General features: G+C 49.5%; 6 protein-coding genes across 6 annotated transcripts; 2 read left to right on the forward strand and 4 right to left on the reverse strand.

The window, feature by feature from the left end:
- Window positions 1-405: 405 nt before the first annotated feature.
- M437DRAFT_36376 (fructosyl amine:oxygen oxidoreductase) lies at window positions 406-1,839 on the reverse strand (the record flags this gene model as incomplete). Its single annotated transcript, XM_041019433.1, has 2 exons — window positions 406-536; window positions 594-1,839. 2 exons carry the CDS (start codon window positions 1,837-1,839, stop codon window positions 406-408), a joined length of 1,377 nt encoding a protein of 458 aa, XP_040884865.1.
- A 1,975-nt stretch (window positions 1,840-3,814) lies between these two features.
- M437DRAFT_37454 (uncharacterized protein) lies at window positions 3,815-4,696 on the reverse strand (the record flags this gene model as incomplete). The annotated part of the gene is made up of 2 exons (XM_041019629.1): window positions 3,815-4,365; window positions 4,405-4,696. 2 exons carry the CDS (start codon window positions 4,694-4,696, stop codon window positions 3,815-3,817), a joined length of 843 nt encoding a protein of 280 aa, XP_040884866.1.
- Window positions 4,697-5,927: 1,231 nt separating this feature from the next.
- Window positions 5,928-7,563, reverse strand: M437DRAFT_38220 (Zinc/iron permease; the record flags this gene model as incomplete). The annotated part of the gene is made up of 3 exons (XM_041019792.1): window positions 5,928-7,271; window positions 7,322-7,452; window positions 7,509-7,563. 3 exons carry the CDS (start codon window positions 7,561-7,563, stop codon window positions 5,928-5,930), a joined length of 1,530 nt encoding a protein of 509 aa, XP_040884867.1.
- Window positions 7,564-8,167: 604 nt separating this feature from the next.
- Window positions 8,168-9,641, reverse strand: M437DRAFT_19759 (uncharacterized protein; the record flags this gene model as incomplete). The annotated part of the gene is made up of 2 exons (XM_041018992.1): window positions 8,168-8,894; window positions 8,950-9,641. Coding segments are annotated over 2 exons (1,419 nt in total), but the record flags the coding sequence as incomplete, so codon positions are not given.
- Window positions 9,642-11,232: 1,591 nt separating this feature from the next.
- M437DRAFT_35892 (uncharacterized protein) lies at window positions 11,233-13,284 on the forward strand (the record flags this gene model as incomplete). Its single annotated transcript, XM_041019342.1, has 1 exon — window positions 11,233-13,284. One exon carries the CDS (start codon window positions 11,233-11,235, stop codon window positions 13,282-13,284), a length of 2,052 nt encoding a protein of 683 aa, XP_040884869.1.
- A 1,064-nt stretch (window positions 13,285-14,348) lies between these two features.
- Window positions 14,349-15,393, forward strand: M437DRAFT_37744 (porphobilinogen deaminase; the record flags this gene model as incomplete). The annotated part of the gene is made up of 2 exons (XM_041019701.1): window positions 14,349-14,610; window positions 14,681-15,393. 2 exons carry the CDS (start codon window positions 14,349-14,351, stop codon window positions 15,391-15,393), a joined length of 975 nt encoding a protein of 324 aa, XP_040884870.1.
- Between the last annotated feature and the right edge of the window lie 94 nt (window positions 15,394-15,487).

The following is a 15,487-nucleotide window of genomic DNA, read 5'->3' on the forward strand; positions in this document are numbered from 1 at the left end:
CTACACAGCTCGAATTCGAAACATCGGGCTTGAAGTCTAAACGCCAACGAAGTAACGTCGCACGGCTTGTTTTCTTGTGACAAAGAATAGTAATCAAGAACATGACGATGCGCAATGGTTGCATTGAGACGTGGGGTATTCCCGCTCGGCGAGTATATCGGTCTCGCCGTTAAAATAGATTCACACGGACAAAGGCACTGATCGATTTGAGATGTTGGACTGTAAGATTGACATATCGTGGCTGGGTTAAGAGATCTGATCTCGTGCTGTGGATCTCAAGGCATCCGGATCATGAACGCGGGACATGATTCGTACAGGTCGAGACCATTCTGATTCAGAGGTCGGTGATGGATTTGCTTTAACCTGCTTGGTATCCAACAGACTGCGCTCCGAGGATATTGTACCTCACATGGCATTGCACGACTTGGAGTCCTTAGCAAGTTCCTCATTCGGTACTCTGTCGCCCTTGCCGCTTGTCCATTCTTTGACATTGTGGAAGTCCATGATCTTGCCTTCACCACCATGTCTATCTTGAACTGCAACAACGTTATCAGCAACTTCTCGCGGTTCACTCGAGCATGAAGAATACTTACTGGCTTGCCAGTCTCTGTCAATAGCCTGCTCAGGTCGCCATCTCAAGCCTTTCTGCAATCTCTCCTCCATCACTCCTTCCATACGATCCACAATCAACTGTCCTACGACCGGCATCATCATAAAACCCATACCCGATCCTCCGGCCGCAACCACCAATCCGCCTTTGCCCTTGGGTCTGTCAATCAAGAACTGACGATCCACAGTATCCGCATCCCAGCAGATTCTCGCAAAACTAAAGTCGCGATCCGCGATTTGAGGCATTGCTTCCTGCAAGAACTTGCGCATGCGCGTCTCGCTTTCTACTGGGATCTGATGGCGGGCAAAGGGTTGTGAGTGCATGGTGCCTTCGCTGTAACCTGGAGCAGCTGTGCCAACCATGTTGATGTATCCGGGATGCTCATCGCAGAACTTGAGTTCTCGCTTTTCGGCATCTGGCTCGACGAAGAAGCCACGTTCAGGGTTGTACAAGACTGGTAGGTTCTTGAAGAGTGCTGCTTCTTCGACGGACAGGGGTATGTGAGCAAGTGTCCATGCTGTGGGTCGGAGTTGCTGCTCGAAATCGAAGAGAAGGTCGCCATTTGCTCCTGCGCATAGAATGGTCTGGTCGGCGTGATGAGAGGCACTGTCTGCTGTTTGTGCACCTATGATGGTGTCCTTCGAGTCCGAGTATAGGAGTGATGTCACCTTTCCTGCTGAGTCACCAGTGATGAACCTGACACCTAATCTCAAGGCTTCTTCGTACGCAGAAACCATGGCACCACGAGCAAACACCCAGCCAGCACCGTGGTCCTTGTGGAATCCTCTCCAGCCTGGGAAATCGCCTTGCAACACGCCTTCTGGCATAGTCTTCTTGAAATCTTCAGGCGAGTCCAGGGATACCCACTCGCTCTCTGTTCCTCTCGTATACCCCTTGACATGTTCATAAACATCATCCGAGATAGCACTAAAGATTATGCCAGTGGGATGATAAAATGACTTGAATACGTCGTCCTCCTTCCAGTATTTTGTCGTGAGTTGGTGCATACGATTCCAGACGTACTGTTCTTCGGTATCGGTTTCTGAAGGTTCTCCTTCTTCCATGATTTTGTTGACATCGTTGCCTGCTGAGATTGGCGAAGGGATAGGATGGGCCTCCAATACTGTTACGTTTTTGTAGCCGCGACGAGCGAGGTGGAGTGCTGTGGAACAGCCCCATGTACCGCCTCCCACAATCAAGATACTACTGTCTTTCGAGAGAGAGCTCATGTTGTCAATGTAGTGTTTCTGACTTTTGACAGTGATGATGCAGGTGCGAGAAGTGGGTGCCGACACGATTTTTATTCGAACGCCTCCAGCTTTAGATTTGAGCTCTCAAGGATCTATGTACCCACCTCTACCGCGTGACTTGGGGAGAAGACAGCTCCGGTATTGTGGTTCTACACGCGGAAAGTAGCGAGAGGCGCTGTATAACCATCTCTCCCGATATCGAGTCGCTCTTTCAGGAGAAGCCTCGCGGGCGTTGCACAAGTTGAGGAAGGTCCAAGCGTGGAAACGTTCGCAACGCACCTGCTCTGTCTATCGTTAACGGCTGTGAAATGGCTGTTGGCAACAGCCCTCATCGAGAGCCCTACCTTCCCTCGAGACTCGAGTCACAGCTTATAGATAAGTTTTCTCATGACTTAACGATGAACGAAACCCTCGGGAGAACGAATCTGAAGCATTACCGGTCTTTTCCTTACTGCTGCATTGTGTCTGGTTTCTGCAACAACCGCCATACTGATACCCATGACTTAAGCCAGGACTCAAAATTTGACCGCCCCAAACAAGCATTTGCGTATATCTCGACCTACTCAACTACAGAACGTTCAAGACTCCTAAAGCAGACACTAGGCATACTGTCGAGGCTTACTTCAGGCCTACACAACCCATGAGACTAAGCGCTGGTGCAAGAACACGGAGAGATGCTTGCGAATACTCGTTGAAGGTACCACCCTGGCCTCTTGATCAGGTCATTGGATGCAGTAGGATGTCGTCGTCAGTACACTGACCCGTCCTGTCCGAATGATCAAAGATTCACTTCTTGTCATCATGCAGAGATGTTTTTGCAGCTTTCTGACCCAACCAAAGTGACAAGTCTCTCATTGCTCACCAGCCTCTCTCTCATCGAAGTCTCCGTGTGAGCCTGGACCAACGCCCTTGAGTCGCATCACCTTCGATCACGTTCCACAATGACTCGATGCCACATCGCCAGCCAATGATATGATATCCCGAAGCAAACAGTGTCTCACTGTTTGCACTGGTTAGTAAGCAGCGAAGCCCGCAAGCTCGTCAAAACTGCTCTGGTCCTCCCGGTACCTTCTTCCCTTCTTCTTCATACTTACCTTGTTGGGGTGTTGGCGATCAAGAAGGCCGGACGCCTGGAGGAACTTCGTGCATTGCACAGCGCGCAGAGGTACCTCCACCGATCTCCTCCGGGGGCTCGGCCAGCGGAATTTTTTATTTCATCCATCAGCACTTCGGTGTTGGTCCTTTTCATTGATTATCTGGCTATGGCCGGTGGTTGAAGAAGAGATTCCTCAATGCAGTTTGATTGGGGCGCGTTTGTGTTGGTATGCTGTGAGTCATAACAAAAGCAGACGTGTTGCAACGTGCGAAATTCGATGTAAGTGTGGGTGTTAAGCGACAAGCCTTGCGATACTCGATGCTTGTTTGAGCACACCTTGCCGCCTGGCTATCTACTTGAGAACCTGTACGGTCGGCGGTCTGCCTGTTCCAATGCGCTGGTGCTTGAGGGACCTGTTGTTGAACGAGCAGCTCGCGCAGAGATCCGACGCGCAGAGGCACAGAACGAAGTCGCTGGCCCTTTGAAGACGCCTCGCTCCTTCGTCCCTCTCACACTTACTCGCATGATTTGGGAAGATCTCATCTGCTTCTCATCTTCTTTCCAGTCTCAAGAGATCTACGGAGTAGGTTTGTGATAGTGGAACATCATGACAGCCAAATGTTTGAGGCTCAGTCGTCGCGCGCAGCGCAGAAATCACCGTCATATGGAGCACAGAGACGATGCAGCGCATACAAAAACACATCCGCTTATAGTAAAATAGTCGTGTAAACTCATTGATGGTCAAATCTTCGTATTCATACAAAAGTGTCAATCGTGCTATCCTAGGGTGGTATCATGTTGAAAAAGAATCAAAAACGCCGGCCCATGCCATATCTCATAACAATCGATTGACCAAGCTTACATGGCATAGACAAATGCACCAACACCGGCGGCAAGCATCCACATGCCAGCGGACTCAGGTACTCTCAGTGCGCCTGCGGCAGAATCTGAGCCACCAGCAGCAGTAGTTCCGTTGGGAAGAGTGCCATTGACGATGAGAGTTGTGGTGCCATTGACGTTGGCGATGCGAGCGACAGTCGAGTTGATATCAGAAGCTGAACCATTGCCGACAATCGAGGCCAAGTAGGAATCGTCTTGCTGGTCGTCACATCCACACTCAGAGTACTGAGCGCAAACACATCGGACGGGGAGGGTGGAGTTCGTAGAATTGGTGTACGTCTGGTTTTGCGCGGCCTCTGTTTGGTTGTGGAAGTAGTAAGGGTGAGGGTAGGCGTAAATGTGGGCTCCAGCTCCATAAAGAGCGTATGCTCCCACACCGAGCGCGGCTCCACCAAGTACGTAAGGCGCAATGCCTCCTGGCGAACGGCCACCGGACCTGTATGGCGTTGTAGCACCACCAGCGTAATAGTTGCCACCACTGCCGTACATCGGTCTCACGCCAGAGCCACCTGATGTGCGACCACCAGTGTTGGAGGATGATGATGTACTTCCAGAGCCTCGACTTCCAGAGCTGCCTGAGGAACCAGAGCTGCCTGAAGAGCCCGAAGAGCCTGAGCCAGAGCGACCGCCTCCAGAACTGCTGCCACCAGAACTGCCGCCGCCGCCTCTGCCACCTCCACCACCTCCCTTGCGCTTCTCAAGTGTGTGACTTGTTTCGGGTGATGTGGCGATGTCATAACTCGAACGTGCGATGAGCGAGCTTGCTTCTTCTGGGATGGCGGCTGCGTTGACTGCGCTGCCCACGCCGAGCGCTGAGATGATGACAGTTGAAAACTTCATATCGTAAAGTTGTTTGTGTTGTGGTTGTAGAGTCTCGAAGACTTTAACTTCGAATATGAGTCGTGCTTATATAGAGACTGGGTGTACAGGTCGTATGGATGATGCCCAATTGATTTGTAGGCGAATAGCAGTTGGTGTACAAACAAAAAGGTGGTCAGAGGACGGCGCAATGACACTATTATAACCAATACAAAACCAATCATCCAAGCCTTGTACCCCGTATTATCCGTTGCCGCACTAGAATTCAAATTAGATCATTGAGGCGCATAGGGATTCGGGATTGTTTCTTCTGCCTAAGCCTTCGATCCTCCAAATTCCTTCGCACAAGACTGCGCCTTGTTTTGTCTTGACATCACGGCAGGGGCGATGCATCGAGTCGGCGGGGTCCACCCGGCGGAGGCTTGGCAATTCGCGACCGCGGCTTGAGTCAATCTGCACCGCTTCATTATGTCCGCCAGTTACAAGCCAACATCTTGCAGGAAGCGACATCATCGTTCACGTGGTTCCATAGAATGTGGTCATCATTCAGGCAGTGTTCTAACGTCGAAGCCCGAATTGCTTCTATGACCAATGTAAGCTCCGCCAACCATCTCAGCCTTTCCCATTGCCTGAAAGTTTCAGGCATCAGGCCACCCATCTCAGACAGTCTTGATGTTGAATTGAGGCAGCGAACGACTTGAACATGTTTCTGAATGTTGAATGATTTTACATTCAGCATCATATGTTGAAGATTGGCTTGCTCTTCAACAATTGGTTGCGTGGCCCAATGGCAAGGCGCTTGACTACGAATCAAGAGATTCCAGGTTCGACCCCTGGCGTGATCATTTTTGTTCTTTCGCTCAGAACGAGCTGGAACCTGCTACTTCTCAAGCTCATGGACAGGTCATTGTCTTTTTCTGTCAAGCGCAGAGATTCTTGACATCTCTTCTCATTGTTCTGACATTTGACACCAACACACGCGTTTATTCAGCCTCGCATTCAGCCTACTCCTGAATACCCAATCAGATCTGATCGAAAAATGCAAGACGAGTGCATAAAGTATAGGAATAGTTCATTTCTCTGTATGCGTGCGAGTCAAATCGCTTTGTGCTATCGAGGAAGACACCTAGCAGCAAATATCACGAGCAGAATCAATGAAGGGTCATCTTTTATGCCTTTGTCCGCTTCTTCGTCAATCTTTTTCTACCAATATGCATTTCCAAAACTCCCCTGTCTGAACGACTCGAGCTCACTAAGCAGTCAATGCGGAACTGCAACCCAAGATACCCATGCCAACAAACGCAAAGATCATGCAAAGGCTTCGGTTATGCGTAAGTTCGAGACTCTCACCGAAGAGCTGCAATGCCACAGAAGTCATGATACCGGCTGTTACGGCAAACATGGCACCATAGAAGTTCTCGCTGATGGCAACGTTCTTAGAGCCAGCAATCTTGAAGATGAGGGCAGCGAGGCCAGCGCCGAGAGGTTGAGAAGCACCGCCAAGAAGAGAGGCCCAAAACATCGCTTTGGCACGGTTGTTGATGGCGAGATAAAGGGGAAGAGCAAGGACGAAGCCATCAGTGATGTTGTGGATGAACAAAGCTAAGAACACGGCAAAGCCAAGTTTGGGGTTCGCGTGGTTCGTGGCGAAGGTGATGAAGCCTTCGGGAAGTTTGTGAAGAGCGATTGCGATGGATGTCTGGATACCAATTGATGCGAAGACGTTGGTAGGGACATGATGATGGTGATGTTGCTGTTCTCCACTGTGTTGATGGTTGCTGGCAAGTGAGGCATGCGACTTGGTGTGGTGAAGCGATTGCGAATCCTCTTCCTCCTCAATCACAGCATCAGTGCTCAAGCCAAGCATTCCATTTGATCTCTTAGTTTGTAGCGCTGTATCGGATGCCATGCGATTCTGCTGTTCAGGACGAGGCGTGACCTCCTCTCTGATATCCTGCAGCAGAGGAGTTTGCTCCGAGGCGTTCGATTCGCCACGCAGAAGCTGCTGACGAATGATGGATCGAGTGCTAGCCTGTCTTGTCTGCATGTTCTTAAAGCAGTCCGCACCGCATGGTTCGCTAAAGCCATAGCAGGGACCATCACAATCACAAGATGACTTAGATCTAGAAGCGATTGAAGAAAGTGTCTGACTCAAACGAGCTTGTAGTGAGGGTCGTCTCGAGAGACTCTTGCCAGGAGGAAGCGTTGCAGTACCATTCTGATCAGCAGCAGCAGAAGTTGATTTGCGTGGCGCAATTTTCGGTCGTTGGATGTGAACGTGTTCACCATGTTGCTTGATAGTCTGATTAGATACGCCATGAGAGCGGTCGTGATAAGGAGGGTGAGCCTGCTCGTGGCGTACGCGTCCATCCTCCTCGGTTGGCTCCTTGACAGCGGCCTCTTCATCATGCGAATGTTCGCAGTCTACCACATGCGATGGCATGAATAGATGAGCAAGTCGGCTGATGACTTGTATACCCAAGGCTCCTGCTAAGAAACAGCCGATCAATGTCCAAGCGGCTGCTTTTGGTGACATGCCTCCTTTTTGCAGGGAACTCCTGGCCGAAGGCATCATGCTAAAGAGCGCCGAGAAAAGCTGTCGACGTTAGTCTTGACGCCTGGCAGGAACATTGTGGACATTATTACCATGACACCAAAACTCAGGCTGAGCGACGACGATAAAAATGTATCGCTGTCCTGTATCCTGAAATTACGCTTGCTGGGAAATTTCCTGATGATTATGTCGACGCAGATGATGGAAGCCCCGATGATGCACGCTGCCGTCACAGTCAACAAATGTCCAGGTGGCAAGCAGATACGGTCGACAACTCACCAACACCACTGACACTTGCCATGACCCATCCACGATCATCGTTCGAAAGACCCATGTTGAAATATTGCAAAGAATACCGGTGTGGAAATGACGAGCGGCAATTTGTTCACTCGTCCGTTGAACAAAGATTTTGGCTGCTCCTGGATTCGAAAGAACGTCGCGTCTCGAAGGATCTGCTTTGTTCCTTGTTACCTACCCAAAGCGAACGTTACCGATATATCGGGCGGACGCCTAGAATCGATATATAGTGTCCGCGGGACAATGAATATGAGGCTTCACCAACAACGAACAGATGTCGTCCAGAAGGCTCTGTTGAGGTCGCGAATCCAAGGCGCGGGCCGAGCGCACCGTTTTCTCACTCGATGATGCCAAGACACCTTGATGGGCCTGTGACGCGCTCTTGTCTCATTGGCTCGAGACCTCCTTTTCTGACCATGTCGGTGAGCAGTTGTAAATCTTTCATCACCATGTGACCTTTGACATATGCGTTCGCTCACTCACAGTCATCGTTTGATCATTCAATAGCCATTTCACATCCTCCTTCGACAAGTTGCGAGCAGGAACAAAAAAAAAAATCAGAATAAGTGGTATGGACGATTGAGATATACTAACATATAAAACATGGGCGGCTTTGAGAGGCCTTCCTATTCTAAAGGAACAATGCACTTTTCCTCGACCCACTTGGCGAATTGTACAGTCGGTGTGTCAACTAAGCGCATGAAAATATCTGCCACCCAAATCGTACTCGAGATGTTGATGGCTGCAGCAAGAACAAACCCAACCTCCTTTGTCATATATGTGTCTTCTCCAATTGTGCGCCAGAAGAAATCCATCGAAGCATAGCCGATAGTATGTGTGACGGGACCGTGCATAAGATAGAGCGAGAAAGATATCTTGCCCAGGTATTGGACAGGGCCATTGGTGAATAGGCGCTGGAGAAGCACCGAATTGGATGTCGCCCAGACGAGCAGTATAGCTGCCCAACCGACCCAATACCGCTGCTTATGCTCGACGTATGCAGGGATCCACGAGTAGAGCGTGGCCCAGCCCGGGGCGTTCTCGACGTGGATTTGTGGCTGTCCTCCAAGATATATGCCAACCAGAAAGACGAAAATATACAGTGCTGTCCATAATTGCAGGCGTTGTGGAGATTTTGGAAGAGTGAAATTGATTGCAGGAAGAACAGACTTTGCAGCGGCCAGTGCCTGTCGGCGAAAGTCGAGCTCGGCAAGGAGGAAGCCAGAATAAAAGAGAATCATTTCCCAACGATCTTTCTCATGACACCAGATGATGAGCGCGACCAATGAGATGATCCTCACAGCTGGCTTGAGACGAGCGAGGCCGAGTTGAGTCAAGTATAGAACGAGCGAGGAGCGAAATTCCATACTGATCGAGATAGAGTCAGCAGTGCTTTTGATCAAGTCGAATTTTGAGCACTTACGGAATGGTCCACAGATGCTTATCTATGTCAATATCCGTGTCCTTTGTTCCAAAGCTCCAAGGGTGTACAAAAATCCACATCATCTTGGCCCAATCCGTCATTTGGTGCCACAGTGACTTGTAGCGTGCCAGGTGAAACTCGCGAACCTGGTTAAGGCGCCTTCCGTCATATGCAATACCACGAGTTGCATCATACGCTCCGAGTCGGACTAGGAGAATGATCATCAAGGTCGAGACAAAGCAAGGCAGATATAGACGGATAGCTCTGCGGAAAGTTGCCGAAGAGAGAGTGTGTAATAAGTCCTTCCAACTCTTATTTCTCATGAGCTTGACAGGCTTGTAGGAGAGGGCGTAGCCGGAGACGACGTAGAAGATAGAGACCATGGCGGGTCCGGTGTATATGAACCGAATGAATGGGAGCTTGAGAAATTCGCGGTGCTCATCAGGCTTGCCGGTGCCACCGTATGCGGTGAGCACATCGTGGCTCGAGTAGGAGAAGTGGTAGAAGAAGACGAAGAGAGCGGCCAGCCCACGCATGCCGTCAAGGTATCCGGAAGGGTGAAGGCGTTCGGGTTTAGCTAGTTCTGGACGAAGTCTAAGTTGAACAAAAGTCGGAAGCAGGAAGAAGAGGAAATGCTTGAACAGCGACAAGAAGTCGGACCATTGTGGTTGTTGAAAGCCCGACAGGTTGATGTGAAAGGTTGGTGAAGGGTTGCTCGACTCGACTTCGACTGTCTTCGGTTCGTCTTCAAAATCTTCAAGGAGGTGCGACTCCTCCGGCACGTCTTTCTCGTGGAATGTAGACCCCTCTACCATGGTTGAACGAGTAGATGGAGAAGGAAAGAGCAAGATGAAGCTGCAAATCCAAAAAACTCTCCAGGGCCATTCTCATCCCTTTGAAGACCTACCCCATAATGTTTCACAAGCACGTCTAATAAATACTTGATCGTCGACCTTCGTCAGCTCATCCCACGAAGGCGCAGTAGTTTCGAGCACCAGCCAATGCCATGGTGCAGATTGCAGGGTCCCGAGCTGCAGGATGCCATTTCGCTGTTGCCGGTGACGACTCATGCCATTTTTGGAGACATCAAGAATGGATACATGACCTTATACTCAGGTAACAAGTAGCTGCTCTTGTATGCACAGAGATCATACAGACGAAACGGAGAAGCTGCCTGCAAGAGTTCGACTTGATCGAGGACATTGACCACGGTTACTCGACTCAAATCGATATGGCATTCGTCACCTAGAAAAGGCGCTCGACTTGTCGCGCTGTCTGAAGGTGAAACACCTTGCATTTCGAGCCGCACAAGCACGGATATGGCGAAGCTACAGAAGAATGCCGAGAAATTAGATTCGAGCCCAGGGCTGGGCGGCAATTGAGGTCTTACGAGGCATTGATAGTGATTTAGATGGATCTGGAATTTTGCACTGTCCAATCATCTGTCGCAGTGGTTTAGTGGTAAAATTCGTGCTTGCCATGCACGAGCCCCGTGTTCGATTCACGGCTGCGACATCGTTTTGTTCACCAGTGCCTCCCTTTTTTTTTCTTCTTTGCTTCCTCTTCCATATCTCCCAGCTCTGTGATATCGTTTTCTTCACTCAATTGGTGACAGTGATGTGAAACATGGATCTCTGAGTTCTCGGGGTCATTCGATGACGATCCATCACGCAGCTTATCCCTTCTCCCATCCACTCCGACGTTGATGACGAGTTTTAAAACGATCCACCGTGACGTCCCCTCGCAGATGTGGCTTGGTAACAATAGAGAGCCGGCTGCTCACCATCTCGAGATACCGTGGACTTGGAAGAACCGCGGACTGCGAGATTGTACATGGATCTGGACATCTGCGTCGGTGCATGGATATGCAGGCACAGAGTATGGCTTCTTACCTCGCCAATGTCCGCCTCGGAGCAGCCACTTTCTTAGAAGGCGTGGCATGTTGAACAATGCTAGGGTCGAGGCTTGCGTTACCGCCGTCTACTAGATGGTGGTAGTGTTACGTACCATAGCCAAATGGCATACACAACAGAGCTGCCAGGAGTCTCACCTAAAGAAAGAGCATGATAGATCCGAAGCATGTATACTTGAGGGTAAGTTGATAGAGTTGGCCAGTGAAAATGAGAAGGTGAGGCATGAAAGTCAACAACGATTTACGGCATCGACCAATCGTCGTTTCAGTAGCTCTGGTCAGCGATCACCAACTCGCTTGTTTTCCGTTTCGTTTCACCACAACACAACAATCATCAGCTACCTCAAATGATGGCTGTACCCACCAACAAGATGAAACCCCAGAAGGATCTCATCAAGGTGATCAACGCCCAAGAGGGTCACGACAACCATCAACGCGGCGAACACAGAGCAGAGATCACTGAATTCGAAGCGCTGACATCGTACAACTGGACCCACTTACCTCTTGACAGTTTACTTCTGCAGACTAGATGGAGTGCATGCACGCCTGTGTCCTCGTCTAGCTACAAGAGAGTCGTCCCTGTCGCTGCAAAGCAACCTGGCAGTCCTCTTCTGTGGCATCCACCTAGCTCCGATCTCAAACTCAACCTTGCGCCCAGCACAGATTATCGCGACTATGAGCACAATCTTGCTCTCAAGAACGAGATGGATGACGCTGTCCGCTACATAACCTCCTTGGGCTACAGATTTGTGACTTCGGACATCGACATCTTCACTAGCGATCACACTCTGAAGACGCTCCTCAAGTTTGCGCAGGGCGACGGAACTCCTTTCCAGATCATGATGCAGAAGGTTAGCAGTACTCTGTTCTTGGTCGAAAAGGGCAAATCAGCGACAATGGAGATGGATCTCACTCGCTCCCTCCAAGAGGCCTGCACGAACTGGCCGGCCGACTTGAAGTCCTTGAGTCACCAGCGCCTCATCAAGTACAACTTCGATGGCATCCAATGCTTAGTGCGCTTCGAAGCAGATGGCTCTCTCGACAAGACAGATCGACTCATGGCAGCTGCTCTCATCAGTGACCTTGCTCGCTCCGACTTTCCCAGAACCGCACAGCTAGAATCGCCAGTCCTGGAGATGAACATGCGCGCATCTGCTACAACCGGAATCGAAAGTGCGTTCTCTGCGCAGCCCTTGAAGAGGTCAAGCCCTGGGTCAAACACTACTGCCAACAATGTATCTTCTACTGAATACCACTGGTCTCAGCAAGAGACCATGGCCGAGTTCCGTATCAAACAACAGCAGTTGGCCGATGAGGAAGAAGCCCTAAAGCCAGCAACTCCAGCGCTTACCTCTCACCCTGAAGACATCGGACTTGGCGGAGGAGATTTTACCATGCCACAACCCAAGAAATCCGAGCCTGAAGAACAAAAGAAGTCAGAAACATCACCCATTGTCCAACACGACCGCTACTTGGAGCAGTACCCAACCTCCCAGTTCTGCTCTATCACCAACACAGAGCCAGATGTCGCCCAAAATTTCTTTGACATGGCTGGAGGCGAGTCTCAGAGAGCTCTTGACCTCTACTACGACTTTCAGAGAACCGGCCTGATCGCTCGCTTCGCCACAATCACCAAGACAACAATTCAGGAAGCCAAACAGTGCCTCAAGTCTTGCAAGGACGACTACGACAAAGCCCTCCGTCTTCACGCAACCAAATCGAGGTTCCCCGGTAAGAATGTAGGCCGTATCTTCAAGAGAGAAGAATTGGATCGCGAGGCCCTCCAAGACGCCATCCAAGCCAAGAACCGCAATGGCGTTCCTCATTCAGCACTGTTCACACTCAACTGCGCATCCGAAAAGTCCGCCTCTAGCAAATTCAGCCTCTCAAACGACCAGCTCCTTCGTTTCTGGATTACCCGCATCCCAAGCGTCATTACTGCACACTACGATTTCCACGCCAATGTCAGCTCGATCACCTACACCGACGTCCGAGGTCAGATGCGCGAGTGGGAGCGCGAGAACCAGCACACACTCGTCAAGCTATCTGCACTTCTGAAGGACGTCAAGAACACTGCTCGCCAAGACCGCAACATGATACTCAGTGTCAACGAGAAGTACAAGATGGAGATTCGCAAGGCCAGCGGCGCGGAGATTGACGTTTTGTCTGATTATCAGAAGAGACTCTGGTTGGATCGCGCTAGACTTGAGGATGAGGAAGAGGAGGATTCTGCTGATGATGACGATGACGACGATGACGATGGTGGAGAGAGTATGGATGAAGACGATGATGATGGTGATCCATACGAAAGTGAGGAAGAAGTTGAAGGACAAAAGGCCAGAAACTACCTGTCAGACACGAGCTCTGAGTGGGAGCGCGAGTACGATTCTAGCGACAACGAAGACAACGATGGTGATGCCTAAGGGCAAGAAGTGATGTTGTCACGCGACTATCTCGACTATCGATTGTCAGCAACAGGAGTATGTAAGATAGGGTACACGAAACATTGGGTCGATTGACGATCTAGCACGGTAGAGAATGTGACACTTCTTGTTCCACTTCGACTCCTGCTCTACATCCATTGACCATGTTGATCTTCACAATAGACGCTTAAATGAAGACACTCAAGGAGGGAAAGAAGTAATTATCCTAGCTACTCCCATGTGGCGCCGAAAAGGTGAAAAGCATAACTTGGAAGAATAAGCTTTAGCACTCAGGGTAGATGCACAACAAAGCAAGAATCTCTCGAAATAGGCTCTTCGCGTGGATAACTTACAACAGTATGCGCTGACCTGACGAGTGAAGAGTGAAAGAGAAGTCGCATCTCGGAGAAGGATTGCACTTTCCGAACCGTCGGTCAGTGCGGCCACTCCGCAGTTATTCACGTCTTTAGAGCTTCAGAGCTTTGTAATCTTCAGAGATTCAGAATGTCGTCTTGCGTATACCATTTCTTGCGACCACTATAGGTAGATACTATACTATATATAATGTGTTGCTTACTATATTGATATATTATATAGCTGATAAATAGACTAAATTGCTATACTTATAATAGATAAAAAAAAGTCAGGTAGGAGTATTACTAGATAGGGGCTTCTATACTTAGCATAGAAGAGAGATACGGAAGCCCCCTATCATTCCTACCCCCCCCCCCTATTATCCTTCCTTCTCCTTAGTGTCTTTTATGTATAGCTGGCTATATAATTTATATATATATATAACTGCTATATAAATACTAGATAGGTACTCCATATAAGACATTATAAGAATTTATAAGAATTTGGTGGCGGTACGTTCAAAAACCAGAAGGCCTAAAGATCATAAAGCTCTAAAGCTCTGAAGACGTGAATAACTGCGGAGTGGCCGCACTGACCGACCGTCTTCCGCCAAGACTCCAATCTTAACACCTACTCATTCTTCGATCTAATCATACAGTATAGATTCTCACAACCTCACCAAGTCACCTTTAAAAGCAGAAACCTCAGCAATGGCATCCATACAAGAACCAAAAATCGTTAACATCGGCACACGGCGCTCGCAATTGGCCATCGCCCAAGTCGACATGATTGTCAAACACCTCGAAACTCATGCACCAGGCCCGTCCTACAAATCCCAAGTGGTCAGCACAATGGCCGACGAGAACCAAGTCAAATCATTCCAAGAGTTCAATGCCAAAAGCATCTGGACCGAGGAATTGGAAAAACTGTTGATGGAAAAGAAATTGGATGTGATTGTTCACTGCTTGAAAGGTAGGTAGCAGAAATTGTGAAAGAGTCTACCGGAGTCATTGGAGTTTTGATTGTTTTTGCTTTTCTACAGATGTACCGACAGTCCTGCCTGACTCTTGTACTCTCGGTGTCATTTGCGAACGCGAAGACCCTCGCGACGTAATGGTCATCAAGCAAGACTCAACCTACAAGACTTTACAATCGCTTCCTTCTGGCTCTATCGTTGGCACCTCTTCGGTGCGCAGAAAAGCCCAGATCATGAGACACTATCCGCATTTGATCTGTGAGGATGTCAGAGGCAACCTCAATACCAGATTAAGGAAATTAGATGCTGAAGATAGTCCTTATGCGTGTTTGATCCTTGCTGCTGCGGGGTTGAAGAGGATTGATCTTGGATATCGGATCACGCAGTATTTGGGTCCTGAGGATGGGATGTTGTATGCGCCTGGGCAAGGTGCGTTGGCATTGGAGGTTAGAGAGGGTGATGAGCAGACTATGGCATTGTTAAGCTCGTTGTCTCATCAGACAACGACATTGGCGTGTCTTGCGGAGAAGAGTCTTCTAAGGACGTTGGAGGGTGGATGCAGCGCACCCGTGGGTGTGCACACCGACTGGGAAGGCGATGTGTTGGTCTTGCATTCTACCGTGACCAGTCTCGACGGTAAGCAGATGGTAGAGATGAACATGAAGCGTGTGGTCAAGACCATAGCTGAAGCAGAAGCTCTTGGAAAAGAGTTGGCGGATAACATGATAGCGCAGGGCGCAAACACGATTCTGGAAGAAATCAGAGCTGGCCTCAGATAACCAATCGTAGAATTCTAGACTCTAACCATGTATATAGACCTCGAACAGATCTCCCCTCATGTCGATTATTTCTTTCTGGTCTGGTGCCTTGCAC

This window comes from Aureobasidium melanogenum (genome assembly GCF_000721775.1).
Source record: "Aureobasidium melanogenum CBS 110374 unplaced genomic scaffold scaffold_1, whole genome shotgun sequence".
NCBI classification, from domain to species: domain Eukaryota; kingdom Fungi; phylum Ascomycota; class Dothideomycetes; order Dothideales; family Saccotheciaceae; genus Aureobasidium; species Aureobasidium melanogenum.